Genomic DNA, 15110 nt, shown 5'->3' with positions numbered 1-15110 from the left:
GGTCACAATGTAAACTGGATATCAGTTCTGCACTTTTGCACTAAAAAGTAATAAATCTTATTTAGCAAAAATTGGTTCAACTGCCAGATGGGAACTGCCAAAGCCAGCGGCTCGGGAGTGGCATCATTTTCTTGATGATTGCAGCTCAAGCAACTTCCGTTATTTACAGAGCCGCCCAATTGGGCAACTTCTGTAATCTGACCTACCTCAGTTTTTTGGCAGATCCAGTGAGGTACATTGCTAAAGCTAGTACACATTTTCTGTAAGTTGTATTACATTATATACAGATACAAATTAGTTTGGACTGTTAAATATGTACTTGACACCAAAAAATAAACATTACAAAACTTCCCACATTTATTGTTTTCAGGCCATTTAATCAAAGGTTGAAACCTGGTTCCTTGAATCATCACTGCATGATGTATAGTGTATGAACACAAGTGTCGATGCAGAAGGGTATCCGGGGACTAGAGTTTCGTCACCTCCTACTATAAATGCAGAAGCTCTAAGAGCCCCTTTATTATGGCTTACCCCTCTTTTCTTTCTTGTGGAAGGTACTAGAAGATCCATGTCACCACCAACATCATATCTCCAAACAAGCACCTGTACTTATCAAAACCTTTTCCAACATCCATTCAAGGATAACGCCACTGTTTGTATATGCAGCTAAAAACATTTTCTACTCCAGATCTTTTTTTCTGCTGCTGGAGACTTTTCCCCATCGTACTGAGTCTGGGAGGGTTTTCCTATTATACAGTTATATTGCAGAGAGATGAATTGCAGGACTGGAAGAGATGAAAAGGAGAAATTACATTTGTGAAGTTCAATCTGAAATTCATAAGATTCTCACAAACTACATGTGCCTGCTTTGACCCTGAGTTTGGGTTACTGATTGTAGGGAGTTCAAAACCAGATCTGTATGGATTTCCTCCAGTGTTCTCTCACCTCCCAAAATACCACAGAATGTGTGGACATCTGCACATGATTTGCACAATATTACAGCCTTGTCTTCATTGTCCTCCTGGATTCCCAGTGACCTCTGAAAATCCTTGAGTGGCTTTTATTTTTAAAGTCTTAATGCAACACAAACTTCAGCACAGTTATCAGAAACCTGTGTGCATAGCTGAGGCTGTCAGTGTAGCATCAGGTTTAGGTATCATCTTAATTAAAGCCTGACCTCTGTTACAAAAGATAAACATAAAAGGATGGATGGATGGATGGATGGATGGATAGATGGATGGATGGATGGATGGATGGATGGATGGATGGATGGATGGATAGATAGATAGATAGATAGATAGATAGATAGATAGATAGATAGATAGATAGATAGATAGATAGATAGATAGAGACATTTAACAATTAACATTGTCCCAAAGCAGCTTTACAGAAAAATAGGTTATAAAATATGAATTTATTTGTTAGTGCTTATACGCTTATCTGTAATAATTTAATCCCTAATGAGCGAGCCAGTGGTGATTGTGGTGAGGAAAAACTGGATGTGTTGGTAAGAGGAAGAAACCTTGAGATAAACCAGATTAATAAGTTAGCATTGCTCATCTGGGTTCACTAATTATGTTTTGGCCTTCAAAAAACGATCTGCTGTTTTATTACTGATAATATACTCTAGATTTGCAGCAAACTGGAGGGTTTCTAGGAAAATTTTATAGAAAGGTGTTCTAGATTTTCACAAATTAATGGAGTGCTTTAGGGAGGTCCAGTATATCACATATCTATCTATCTATCTATCTATCTATCTATCTATCTATCTATCTATCTATCTATCTATCTATCTATAGTTTGTAAAAAAAAATGCAATTAGCTGATGCAGATAGCTACTATTATATACTGTAATTAAAATATTAAATGGTAGCTATGAGCCCTAGTTCAGCTGGAGGATGTGGCCGAGGCGGAAGTGGCGTGCCGGCTGCTTTATCGGTGCCGCCAGCAGAGGGAGCGAATGAGCGGGAGAAATGGCGCCTCGGCTCTCTAGCTGAGAGACGGTCAATAACAGAGGGAACTGACAGCGCCGAGAGGAAACAATACGGCAAAAGAAGGAAAAGAAAGAAAACATGGTGAACACGAGAAAAGGCGCGCAGCTCCAGCCATGCAGTCCTGTCATCTCTGGGCGGACGAGGTCGGCTCTTAGGAACAACCCAAACTTGGAGGAACACAACCATGTAAGAGCCGGCTCGCTTTTCCCCTCACTGCCCGGTGCTTCAGCCAGCTATGCTAAGCTAAGCTATAGTATGCTAAGCTAAGCTACCCAGTTTGGCCTGAAGATTGATGTCCCTCATTGATAGCCAGCTAGCTCACCTCTTTTGTTCACGGCTGACATCCTTTTGTTAAAAAAATAAACGTTTAATTTACGCAACCGACATGCATTATTGTTGCTGGACATTTTGATTATAAGGAAAAAATAAACATAAATATACCCGCTCGCTAGCTGACTAGTTTTATTGGCCCCTAAGTTTTCCCTTTGTGTTGCTGAGAGGAACTATCGCAGGCTAAGCCGAGTTAGCAAGTTGAGCTTTTGTCACGAACCGAGGCACCTGACAGCACGCACACACTCGCGCACACCGAAAACACACGACTTCACCGTGCAGTGTGTGTTCGGTGCAGTTCCGAGCTTCTTATAACAACACGCATACAATTTCACAGAACAAATAGTGGAAGGAGAGAAGCAGAGTGGAGGCAGAGCCCTGCTGCCTCAGTGAACTCCAGCAAGTTGAGCGCTGTGACTGGGAATAGTGCTGTTGTGTGTTTGTGTTTGTGAGGGTTGTGAACTTTGAGAGTGTAGCCCCCTGGTGTGTTTTTCCCTTGAGTGTAGGTGTGTTCCACAATATAGAAGCTTACACCAGTGTGTGTGTGTGTGTGTGTGTGTGTGTGTGAATGCTTGATTGTTGTATATGAACTCTGGTTATAGCTCAAATCACTAGACTTTCTGTGTGTTTGTGTGCACCAATTTCTCCATTTGCCCCTCTCTGTCTTTGTCCTTTTTGTCTCTCTCTGTTTGCCTTTCACCATCTGCCTACCTTAGTCTGTGTCTCTGTCTGTCGCTCTTTCGCTATGTCTGTCCGTCTCGGTCATCTTTCTCTGTCTATTATCACACTGTCACCCACATATCCTCTCTCTTACTGTCTCCTTCTATTTCCTCACCCGCGTCTCTCTTTTTTGCGATATTAGAGATTATTTTGGCGTCTTGGATGATCAGTGATGTGACCAAGTCTAGTCAAGTAGACGTTTAAACCATGTACAGTGCAAAACGGTGAAACGAAACAATGTTCTCCCAGGACCAAGGTGCTACATAAGACAACAGACAGCCATTTCATACAATACATGCTATTTGTGTTTGTGAAAGCAGTAGTGTTCCTCCAGCCAAAACTGTGCAAAGAAAACATTTGTTTATTAAAAGATAACATCTAATCAGCTATTGGATAAGCAGCAGCATCTTTGGATTGCCTTGCACTTTCCCCCAGGACCTGACAATTGGCCCTTGTGAAATGTTGTCCAGTGTTACTGTGGTAAAAAGAGTCCTTCCCATGCAGTAAAAATCCAGTGTGTCCTCCTTCATTTATAATCTCTCAAGCCACCATGGTTCATCTAGATGAGGCTGGAAAATAATAATCAAAAATCATAAGTCTGCTGATGCCACTGACTTGCACAAAAGATCCTTCAGCCAGATTCAGCCATTGGTTTAAATTGTTTGTACAATTGTCATTATAAAGATATGATAATTTGTCTTCTGTCTGCCTTTCAGAAGGACTCCAATAGTAATCTCAGCTCTGGTAGCCCACGCTTGTCCCCACCATCTAAGCGAAAACGCAGGCACACGACTCCTAGCTCCAGTGACACTTCCCCAAGTCCCCAGAGCAAAGCTCAGAGAGTTACATGGAGCACATCCAAACACTGCACCAGGTGAGCTCACCTCAGCCTATAGGTCATTGGTATATTAATAAACTGGAATGATTAGTTTTACAAGCATGAGACTAATAGATCATAAATCTATGACGTTTTATAACCAATCATTTTTACTTGCTTCAGAGGCCTGTCTTTTTTTATTATATAGGCTTTGATTTTAATAGCTGCAGCTTTATGGTAGAGACCAATACTCTTTGATCTAATCATGCAGTGTGCTTTATTCACCTGTTTGTTTTGTAAACGAATAAGTCAGTGTGGTATACAAGTGTTTAATTATTAGAAACACGTCATGTTTTTGCAGTTATGCTCACAGTAATTGTGGTATTCCAACAACTTAAACACATCTGCGAATTAAGTCAAAGTAAAAGCAGCTGATTTATTCAATTATTGTATTATTTCAATATTTAATTTGCTTGAATATGTTTTGTTTAATATGGTTTCAGGTTATCCACTGGTGCTTTGCAAAATGGACACGGTAAGACAATTTACTTTTTGTAAGATCCCTGAAACAGATGTTTTGTATTTGTCATGTTTTCAAAAGAACCCTGCACGGAGCTGCATTTTATATTGTGAAGCTTTTGCTTTATCTTTGAGTGCTGCTTGTGTTAATGAAGCGAACAAATCCACACACACACACAGGATTCAGTTACTCGGTGCCATGTATTGTTTCTCGTTACTGTTTTCCTTGTGCGGCGCTTAATCTATGCAGTTTTGTTAAATGTTCGTAGGCCGAAGATCCCTGCGGGTAGATGACAGCACAGATGGGGATGACGCTCGCTTGAATGGCCACGTTGAGCTGAAGAGGAGCTGTCGCTCTAGGAAGAGCCGCTTTCAGCACCTCAACCAGAGCCTGCTGTTTGACCAACTGGTCAACAGGTAATGTTAGTCGAGAGACTAGTTAACTATTGTCGAGAGACTAGTTAACTATGTAGAGCAGGTCGTAATACATATTGTCATTGAGTGTTTTTTTTAATACAGATTTAAATTAATTGTATTTTGGGTGATATTAAATATTTAATCAGAGTAAATTATTATTTATAATTAGCACAAAGCTGGTTTCAAATGATTAAGGGAATAGCAACATGATTATATGTTAGAGGTGACAGTAAGTGATGAGTAAATCTTCATGATAGTGTTTAAAGTGATAGTTGTTTTCTCATTCAATTAATGCAATGACTAATATAGAATGAAATTTGAATCAGTTTAGACATGTAACCACATTATGTACTAAGAAACTAAATGTGGCTATGTATTTATGGTTGAGTTAAAATACTGCTTGTTTGGAAAGACAGATGGCTAGACTCTATTGGAGACCTTCTAGAGTTGGAAATGATGCATGAGGTTTTTATACTGTAATCGGAAAACCTAGTTTATTGGTACCGAATAGTGAGTTTTTTTTTTTTCCTACTTTGAGTAGGACTTAATTATGAAATCTATTCAGCACAATAAATTGCACTATACACCAGTCAGGCATAACATTTATAACAATATGACTGGTGAGTGATTAACACTGATCAACTCTTTATCATGGTACCTGTTTGTGGGTGGGATATATTAGGCAGCAAGTGAACGTTTTGTCCTAAGTTAATGTGTTAAAAGCAGGAAAAATGGGAAAGCGTAAGGATTTGAGCGAGTTTAACAAGGGCCAAATTGTGATGGCTATTGTGTTATGTTGCTAGTCTGCAGTAGTCCGTATCTTTCTAAAGTGCTCCAAGGAAGGAACAGTGGTGACCCGGCGACAGGGTCATTGTTGCACGTGGGGAGTGAAAGCTGGTTCTTGTGGTCCAATCCAACAGACGAGCTTCTGTAGCTCAAATTGCTAAAGTTAATGCTCAACAGGTCAGGACTGTTTTAGCAGCAAAAGGGGAAAACACAATATTAGACAGGTGGTCATAATGTTTTGCCTGATCTGTGTGTGCTTTTTGCCTGTTGATCTTCTTGAATGAAATAAATTCAGAATTCTGTTTGAGTGTTGACCATCAATACTGCTGAATTTTCCCTGATGATAGCACGGCAGAGGCGGTGCTTCAGGAGATGGACAACATCAGCAATATACGACAGAGTCGGGAAGTGGAGCGACTCCGGATGTGGACAGACACAGAACTGGTGAGTTTCCCTATAGTGGTTTGTTCATTTATAGTCGTATAGGAAAAATGACTGTATTATTTTGTAAAATTTCAGTCAGTTCTGCCCGAGTTTAATATTTCTACCCTGATTTATAGGAAAACATGGACATGTATTCACGTGTGAAAAGGCGGAAAACTATGAGGAGGAACACATTTGCAATGCAGACACACCACAAAGTCATCAGTAAATCTGAAGCTCCGAAAGAAGTGGGAAGGGAGGAAGAAGAATCCAGTGGTATGCTAGTCTTTCACTTTGATTTTTAACTTGAAAATAAAAAGCAATAAATGTTATTTTATTGTTTATAATAAACAATGAAACATCCATGTATTACAAATTGAGTAGAAAGTCTCATTTGATAGATGGATTTGGTCAATAGCATCAGTGATTTGTTACCAGATACAGTACTGTGTGCTCATTCATTAGAACACTAACACTCTTCATGTATGAGGACTGCGGTGAATCGGTTTAAGTATCAGTATTGTCTTTCATAAGCATCTGATTTTTGTAGAATCCCACGAGGAGGGAGATGATGATGATGATGACGACGAAGAAGGGGAAGACGATGAAGATGATGAAGGAGATGAAGCAGAGGAAGCAGGAGAAGAGAACGACAGACCTTACAACCTCAGGCAGCGTAAAACTGTGCAGCGTTACGAGGCACCACCCATTGGTATTCATCATTATTTCCTCCTGAAATGTACTTTGGAGAATCACATTATATTGTAATACAATTTTTATTTTTCTAATCACATGATCATTTGCAGTGCCAGTGAACAGAAAACAAAGCAAGAACACGGTGTTTGACACGCACAGATCCCCTGCAAGAAGAAGCCATATTAGGTGTGTGATCTCAGTTGTCAACTTCCAGTGAGGTTACCGTAGCTCTGTTCCACCTACTGTAGCAACTGGTGGGATTCAGTGTGGTATTCAGTGTGTAAATGGATTCAGTGTGAATGAGAAGTAGATAATCAAATCTGACTCTTTTTTATCTCTTCCATAGGGTCATTTTTAATCAGGGTTCTCTATTTTGTTTTCTGTTCTTTTTCAGAATAAAGAAGCATGCCATTCACAGTAGTGACACAACATCATCGTCGGACGAGGAGCGCTTTGAGCGGAGAAAAAGTAAAAGCATGACACGTGCTCGGAACAGGTGACCTTAAATCTTTTAATGACTTATTTTTATTCCTCCCCCCATTATAGTCTCTAACAGAATGATTTTTTTGTGGCAGATGTTTGCCTATGAATTTGCGAGCTGATGACCTGGCAACGGTGTGCTTCGTGATCGGGTGAAAGTTGGTGCTAGTTTAGCTGATGTGGATCCCATGAATTTGGATACCTCTGTAAGTATTTGACATGCATTTTAATTAGGGGTTAAATATTACGCTGGAAAATAATTTTTGTTACCTTTATGTTGTGGAAACGTTGTTTGAAGGAGAAAAAAATAGAAAGGTAGAAAAACATGTATTCTTATTGCTTTAAGTTTAAAACAGATGTCCAGGGTCAGTAATGTTAAGTTTTATTAGAAAGCAAAACATAGCCATAAAAAAAAAAAATACAATTTAGTTTTATCCAGGATTTTATTGTTACCTAATAATTTGCTAAAACTATTAGGTTTTATTAATAAAAACACAAGATTTGTACATTTGTCAGACATTAGACTGTGTGTATAAACATTAGGAAATGGATGATTTAATGCTACTCTCTACTGTAGTCTGGTATTAATTGTGTTTTTGGTCATCCCAATATAGGTAAAGTTTGACAGTGTAGGAGGACTTACTTCTCACATTAAGTCTCTCAAGGAGATGGTGGTTTTTCCTCTTCTCTACCCTGAAGTGTTTGAGAAGTTTAAGATTCAGCCTCCAAGGTAAGAGGCAGAGATTGCACTTTTGCGTATTACTTGCATTAAAACAGACTAACGTTTTGACTCTGCCCTATGCATTCACGAACACGCTTTTCTGTGCTGCTTTAGGGGTTGCTTATTCTACGGGCCTCCAGGAACAGGAAAGACTTTAGTGGCTCGGGCGTTGGCTAACGAGTGCAGTCAGGGAGACAAGAAGGTTTCCTTCTTTATGCGAAAGGGAGCTGACTGCCTCAGCAAATGGGTTGGAGAGTCAGAACGACAGCTCCGCCTTCTCTTTGACCAGGTTAACCTGTTTAGCAAGTCTTAATTAAATTGAATGTTTGTGCAATATATATATATATATATATATATATATATATATATATATATATATATATATATATATATATATATATATATATATATATATTTTGTGTGTGTAATATACACACAGCAAAATAGTGGCTTTTTCTATATTGGGTTGTTGTGTTGCTTATATTGGTTTAATAATATTCAATGTACCACTTGTAGGCATACCTCATGAGACCATCGATCATCTTTTTTGATGAGATTGATGGACTTGCACCTGTTCGTTCTAGCAGACAGGATCAGATTCACAGGTATTTTTTTTTTTAAATGTCATAAAGCTTTTCAGGCTTGGTTTGTGGATTTAATATTTAGTTTCTGTGCAATTATTGTAGCTCCATAGTTTCTACATTGCTGGCTTTAATGGATGGTTTGGACAGTCGAGGGGAGATAGTGGTCATTGGTGCTACAAACAGACTTGACTCTATCGACCCTGCACTCAGGAGGCCTGGTCGCTTCGACCGGGAATTTCTGTTCAACCTGCCAGATAAACAGGTGAATAAATTCTTTGTCTGACTGCCGATATACAGCCTGATCTCAGAGACTGTGTCTTGTCTACTGTCTAACAAAATAGGCGGCAAACTTTTTGTTCTAAAGACTTGATAAAATGACTGGTTATAATGTTTTGGAATGATTTTTGCTTCTACACTAACTGTGTAATTTTATCTGTAGGCTCGAAAGCACATTTTAGAAATTCACACCAGGGATTGGAATCCAAAGCTGTCAGATTCCTTTATGGAAGAGTTGGCAGAAAAATGTGTCGGTAAAGTACACACCAGTTTGCAATAAACTTTACAGTATCTACAGCATGTGTGTTTATTTTTCTGGCACCAACTTGATCACTTTTTTAAATAAATATGTGTACAAAAGGGGCTATAAGTATTGGTAATCCTAATTTATATAAGCATATTAAATGCTGTTGAGTGAATTAGAGTGTGATTGCTCATCTCACCAGGTTACTGTGGTGCCGACATCAAAGCACTTTGCACGGAGGCTTCACTGGCTGCATTGCGGCGGCGCTATCCTCAAATATACAGCAGCAGCCAGCGCTTCAAACTGGATGTGGGCTCTATCGTGCTGGGGCCGCAGGACTTTGGCCATGCTCTTCGCTCTATTGTTCCAGCTGCTCAGAGAGCTCTCGCACCACCAGGCCGGGCTTTGTCCTGCTCACTGCGGCCTCTGCTGGAAAGATCACTGGCCCACACACTCACCTGCCTGCTTCGAGTCTTCCCCCATGCAGAGCTCCCACACAGGGAACAAAAACACGGTACAGTGTCTTTTTCCCCTAATTGATCAATTATCATTATTGTTTAATACAAGAATTTCTTTTAGATCTTCTGTTCAGATTTTGTGATAAGTACCGATTGGGTCAGGTTCAGGAATTGTTCTATAGGTAAATATCAATTAACAAACAGGTGTGGTATTGACATTCTAATAAATTATGGAGCTTTTTTGGCCATTGCATTTTCAGATTTACGCGGTCAGTGGTTCATCGGTCTATTGCTGTCCAGTAAAAATGAATTTCCTCCAACTTTAAACTCCCACATTATTCAGCTTCAGTAGATTAGACAGAGAGTAATTTAATTTCAACACCATATTTCTGAGGGGAACACATCTCCTGCTCTGGTTAATGACTTCCAATTTGGAGGACTGCTTTTTCTCCATCTATAATAACTCATAAACTGTCTTACAGCTCTAATAAGTCAGCTTTCTCTAAGCCTATTATTTATATAGATAAATGTGAATGTATAGGAGGAACTTCTAAACAAGCTGCATGAAACTAATGAATTTTATAAAAAAAAAAAAAAAAACATTTTATTTTCCAATTAGGTGAAAGTTTTACAGTTTCTCTCAGCAGATTTTTTTCTTCTAGACTTTTAATGACTACATTGATCTCTAAACTTTCCAACTGTTCTAGCATCTGCTGTATTTGAGTATTTTGTGAATTTTTTTGCACAGACTCTGACAATCAGCTGCTGGATGAGGACTCTTATAGCGAGGGTGAAGATGGAGCTGGTGCTCAGTCCATTTATGATGTCCATCCAGTATCCCCAAAGAAAACGCACTCCTCCATAGAACACAAACCCTTCCTTCATTTTACAATGTAAGATATGCCCTTTAATGCAAGTGAAACATCTTTCTACATATGACTACTGCTTTACGATGAGAGCTTTGTCTTGCACCTTGAATGGATATCTACACTCTATAGACATATTTTTGTGGACACCTGACCATAAGATGCTTGTGTGCATTTTGAATACCCCCTTCCACATTTAGTCTCCATTCTGTCAAAATAGCATCCACTTTTCTGGGAAGATGTAACACTAGATTTTGTAGTACAGTTGTGGAGATTTGTGCTCATCCAGCCACAAGGCTGTTAGTAAAATCAGCTACTGATTTAGAGTGAGGAGCCCTGTGGTGCAGTCAGTCTTAATTCATCTCAAAGGTGTTCCGTAAGGTTGCGCTCCTGAGGAATTTGAGGTAGATCTTTCACTCCATCCTGTGCAAACCATATCTTTATAGAGCTGGCTTTGTGCACAGGGGCCTTGTCATGCTGGAGCAGGTTTAATTCAGTTTAATTCATTTTTATTTGTATAGCGTTTAACAATGAACATTGTCTCAAAGCAGCTTTACACAGATAATGTGGTTTAGGTCTTTAAGTTCAAGTGAAGGGAACATTGAATGCTAATACTGTCTAAAAACATTCTATACAGTTGTGTTCACCTTTGAGGTAACAGTTTGGAGAAGAATTACATATGGATGGAAAATTCAGTATAGTCTCGTTAGTGTCTAATATGCAAAAATATTAGATATATTCATGAATTAATGTAATGACTGCTTAGAAATAATGCTTCTCATTTATAAAATACTTACTGTGTTTACATATTTAAATAATGACATAAAAATAATTAAATAAAAAAAGAATTATACCATAGAAGATAAGAATTGTTACCATATATCGATATTATAGTCACTGTGATAAATTTTTTGTTGAATAGGATTTTCTTAAAAAGCCTTTTTATTTATAATCACACTATTCTTAGGCGAGCATTATATTATAGATTAACAAAGAGACTAGTGATTTGTACTTCTGTCTGATGGCCTGCACTGTAGTAATAGTTTAATACAGTCATTTTGTTTTACAAGGCAGGGAGCAGATGTTCTTTTATTGTCATTTATATTAATTTGCTTTACAACCAGCTTTTCTTTCTGTTGCATCCAGTTATATAGGCAATATTTCAGTCATTAACCAGCATACACTGCAAATTTGTGTTTTAATAAGATTTTCTCAACGCACATAAACAGACTATTATAATTTTATTAGAGCTAAAGGGTCCATAATATTTGCCATTTCAACCTATACAAAAATGCAGGGTTTTCTGTCAGCAACCTGTTTATATGATGCTGAAATATGCTCAAGCAAATTTTTTTTTTTTTTTTTTGCGGGTGGTTAAAGTACTTTTACTTGCTCTCTTCTGCATTCCTTTTGTAAAACACGTATTTCATAATATTTTTTACATTGGAAAATGCTGATTTATTTTGCTGATTAGAACGAGTAATCAGAAAACCATACTATAGCTCTGTAGGCATGTGCCTTCTAACTCATTTGTTTTATTTTGAGCAGCTATAAGATTATTAAAATGCCATTTGGGTAACTTTGGAGTCTGTAAGTGTAAATTCTGCTTGAAATGTTGGAGTGGTAATCTCAGAGTTTTAGTCACTGTAGATCTATTTATTCATTGTTGTTCAGAGGTGCCACTCATGCAGCTTTTCAGCTCTGTGAAAGAAAAAGCCCGATATGGCTTTTCTTTTTCAGCACCATGTTTCCGCACCTATTTTTTATAGTGGGGCAAATTACTACTGGAATTATACTAGGAGATGGAATAATTACATAGCAGGGTGTAGTGTCCATTGGTGTGTACAGATTGAACAATGATCTTTAGAAATACTTTGACAAATAATAATTGTTTAGCTCTGTCATGAAATAAAGTTTGTGTGTAATATATTTTTGTTTGTCTGATCAGGTCTGCCTATCAGCAGCCAACCTCATACCGACCACGGCTTTTGCTAACAGGGCCTCAGGGTTCGGGTCAGAGCACACACCTGGCCCCTGCTCTGCTGCATCACCTCAACAAGTTCACTGTGCACCGCCTTGACCTTCCCACTCTTTACTCTGTCAGTGCCAAGACCCCAGAGGAGTCATGCGCTCAGGTCAACACACACACACACACACGCACTAAGACACAATTAGGTTTTTTTTTTATGCAAATAGGTTCAGAGTCCCTGAAGAGTAATTCTTCTTGATGAACATTGCTTGAGGATTGCCATGGCAAAGCCTTTATCAATAATATTTCTGAATAAAGTTTTCTCTGTTCAGCTCTCTCTATCTCTCTGTCATACAGATGAGGTGCGACTCATTCACCTATTTCAAAGTTTTACTTATATGCAAATGAAAATCCATGAAAACATGTTTTACAGCCATAAAACTAGATTTGTGCACTCTGTCAATTAGCAGTAGATGGAATCTTTTAGAGGGTCCCAGTAGCATTGTGTGACAAATAGGAGTCTGGAGATAAGACTGGATCTTTATTTATTGAGCACTCAGAGTAGATCAATACAGCCTTATAGTCACTCCTGAGTATAGAGAGGGTGAGGGAGGGCGATAAGTTTGTTGTGCTGAGTAAATGTTTTCCATTTAGAACATGCACACAAACACTGAAAACCTTTTTTTTTAAGACGGAATAGAGTTATACACAGCAAAAAAAAAAGAAAAGAAAATGGTGTTGTTAAAAACTGTTATTTCTAAATCCAACCTATTATTTATCTTAAAAGAAATGTAAATGATCGTATTCTGCTTGATTGCCAGTCATGTATAGTTTATTTATCAGCATCTGATCTGTGTGTGTGTGTATATATACAAACAAATGTTCAATATCAGTTTTGAAACCTATTATTTATGTTTCTCCTTATTTCACTAGGTGTGTTAGATTCCATATGATTTTGATTTTATAAGGCAGAAATGATTGTGATCTGGTTTCAGTTTAGTAGACTGCAATCAATATAAACAATCTTCTTTAGAATTTGAAAGCCTGCGCTTATTTTGTGAATAATGATGATATCGTTTATCTATTTTGGAAAATCATACTTAGAGGCAAATCACATTGCTATCTTATTTACACATCTGTTTAAAAAGCTCTATTTCCACACCATTTATCTGTTCTATTGTCATAATGATTGTTTTGTAATAGTTCTAATCGACAGTCAGTTTGATTCAATGCTTAGATTCATTTGTCATTTAAAAAGTTCCTATTCAATATAACTATACTCTTGTATTTGATCTAGAGCAGCATCTTTCATGGTTTGCTTCTTCCAATCTGATTGCATTATTCATTGCTTCAACTCCATCAATCATCATATATCATTGTTTCGCATAACTATTTAGTTGCAAAATTATTGACACTACATATAGTTTCTGTGATCGAATACAACGCAAACAGTGCACTATTTGTAGTGTCGAACTTCTTTATATTACTGTATAAAAAGATCACCGTGAGGTGTGAATTGCCTTGTTTGGTGGAACTGATATAAGGAAGAAAGAACGGCATTGAGGGAAAGAATGTTTCTAAATCTGTGTTTACTGATACTGAGACATCAATACTAGGATAGACCTGTCACATTTTCTTTTAACAAGCAGAAGCTCTATTGTGCTGCTCAGTCCCATGGTTTGGTTGCCCAAAAACTTAATTACGGGTAACTAGGAAAATAACTGTTGAAATAGTGTATGAATAGAGAGGTGCACTAATGCAGATTAAGGGAAATAAAGAAGCACAGCTTTCTAATGTCAACAAAAGTCATATTTTGCAAGAGCTGTTTTGACTTTGAGCTGCGATGTTTTGTCTTCGTGTGCAACACGCTGTTTTTAATCAGCATAGCTTTGTCCTAAAAATATGTACATTTCTGGTATTGTAATATGCTAGACTTATTGCACAAGACAAGGTTATGAACTGTGAAGCAACCCTGTGAAAATTTGCATTCTCAGCTGTACTTTTTTGTTACTAAAAGATATGCATGTATGTGCTTTTAAATCTAGGTGTTGCGGGAAGCACAGCGGAGTGTGCCAAGTATAATCTATATGCCACACGTCAGTGATTGGTGGGAGGCCATAAGTGAGACAGTGAAAAGTACTTTCCTTACACTCCTGCAGGATGTTCCCTCTTTTACCCCACTCCTCGTCCTTGCCACAGCAGAGATCAGCTACCAGCAGCTCCCTGAAGAGGTGAGGACACCTCCTTTACTTTTCTTCTCTTCGCTATATTGCCAGTTTGATTTACTCGTAAGTTAGAAGTATTGTTTGTTTGTTTTTGTTTTTTTGTTTTTTTTAATCTATACCTTTGCAGAAGTTTTTGATAGTTTTGGACACATTTTCGATCCCTGGTATTGATGTTTCTAAATGGTCATATATAGTTTTATACACATTAATGTACATAGAATGCATTAAAGCATATAATAACTTTATTTGAACAAATTGTTAGGACATTGCAGGTTTATTGTGCCTTTTATGCATTATGATTGTATGTAATGTAAATGGTACAGTCAATTGATTTTTCTCTTGGCAATTTTCTGTGGTCTCTGATATAATGTGCACAGTTTCTCTTCTTTTCTTGTTTTGAGAATTCCATTCAATTACGGAGTTTTTTTATGTCATTTCTGACACCAAATTTTTGTTAGTTGATTACAATCCAAAACAAATGTACCCTTTTTTAGGAGCAGATCCTAAAACCTGTAATCTATAATCATAACAGCAAATATCACTCATGATCAGGTGAAGTATATTCATTGCAATAATCGTAAAAAA

At 37.8% G+C, this 15110-nt stretch overlaps 1 protein-coding gene across 1 annotated transcript in view; it reads left to right on the top strand.

Moving 5' to 3' along the window:
- Nucleotides 1-1967: 1967 nt before the first annotated feature.
- atad2b (ATPase family AAA domain containing 2B) overlaps nucleotides 1968-15110 on the top strand; it is a 61791-nt gene continuing 48648 nt past the window's right edge. Inside the window, 20 exon segments of the mRNA XM_046835930.1 lie at nucleotides 1968-2180; nucleotides 3761-3918; nucleotides 4365-4396; nucleotides 4650-4797; nucleotides 5931-6027; nucleotides 6144-6282; nucleotides 6557-6718; nucleotides 6813-6888; nucleotides 7097-7198; nucleotides 7278-7312; nucleotides 7315-7388; nucleotides 7797-7912; nucleotides 8018-8192; nucleotides 8420-8508; nucleotides 8590-8749; nucleotides 8927-9017; nucleotides 9210-9521; nucleotides 10214-10358; nucleotides 12280-12466; nucleotides 14346-14531. Coding sequence (XP_046691886.1) covers nucleotides 2073-2180; nucleotides 3761-3918; nucleotides 4365-4396; nucleotides 4650-4797; nucleotides 5931-6027; nucleotides 6144-6282; nucleotides 6557-6718; nucleotides 6813-6888; nucleotides 7097-7198; nucleotides 7278-7312; nucleotides 7315-7388; nucleotides 7797-7912; nucleotides 8018-8192; nucleotides 8420-8508; nucleotides 8590-8749; nucleotides 8927-9017; nucleotides 9210-9521; nucleotides 10214-10358; nucleotides 12280-12466; nucleotides 14346-14531 — 2592 coding nt within the window. The 5' untranslated portion in view covers nucleotides 1968-2072.

This window comes from Silurus meridionalis, chromosome 23 (genome assembly GCF_014805685.1).
Source record: "Silurus meridionalis isolate SWU-2019-XX chromosome 23, ASM1480568v1, whole genome shotgun sequence".
In the NCBI taxonomy this organism is placed as follows: domain Eukaryota; kingdom Metazoa; phylum Chordata; class Actinopteri; order Siluriformes; family Siluridae; genus Silurus; species Silurus meridionalis.
Note: the sequence above shows the minus strand (reverse complement) of the source record. Positions and strands in the feature narration are given on the sequence as shown.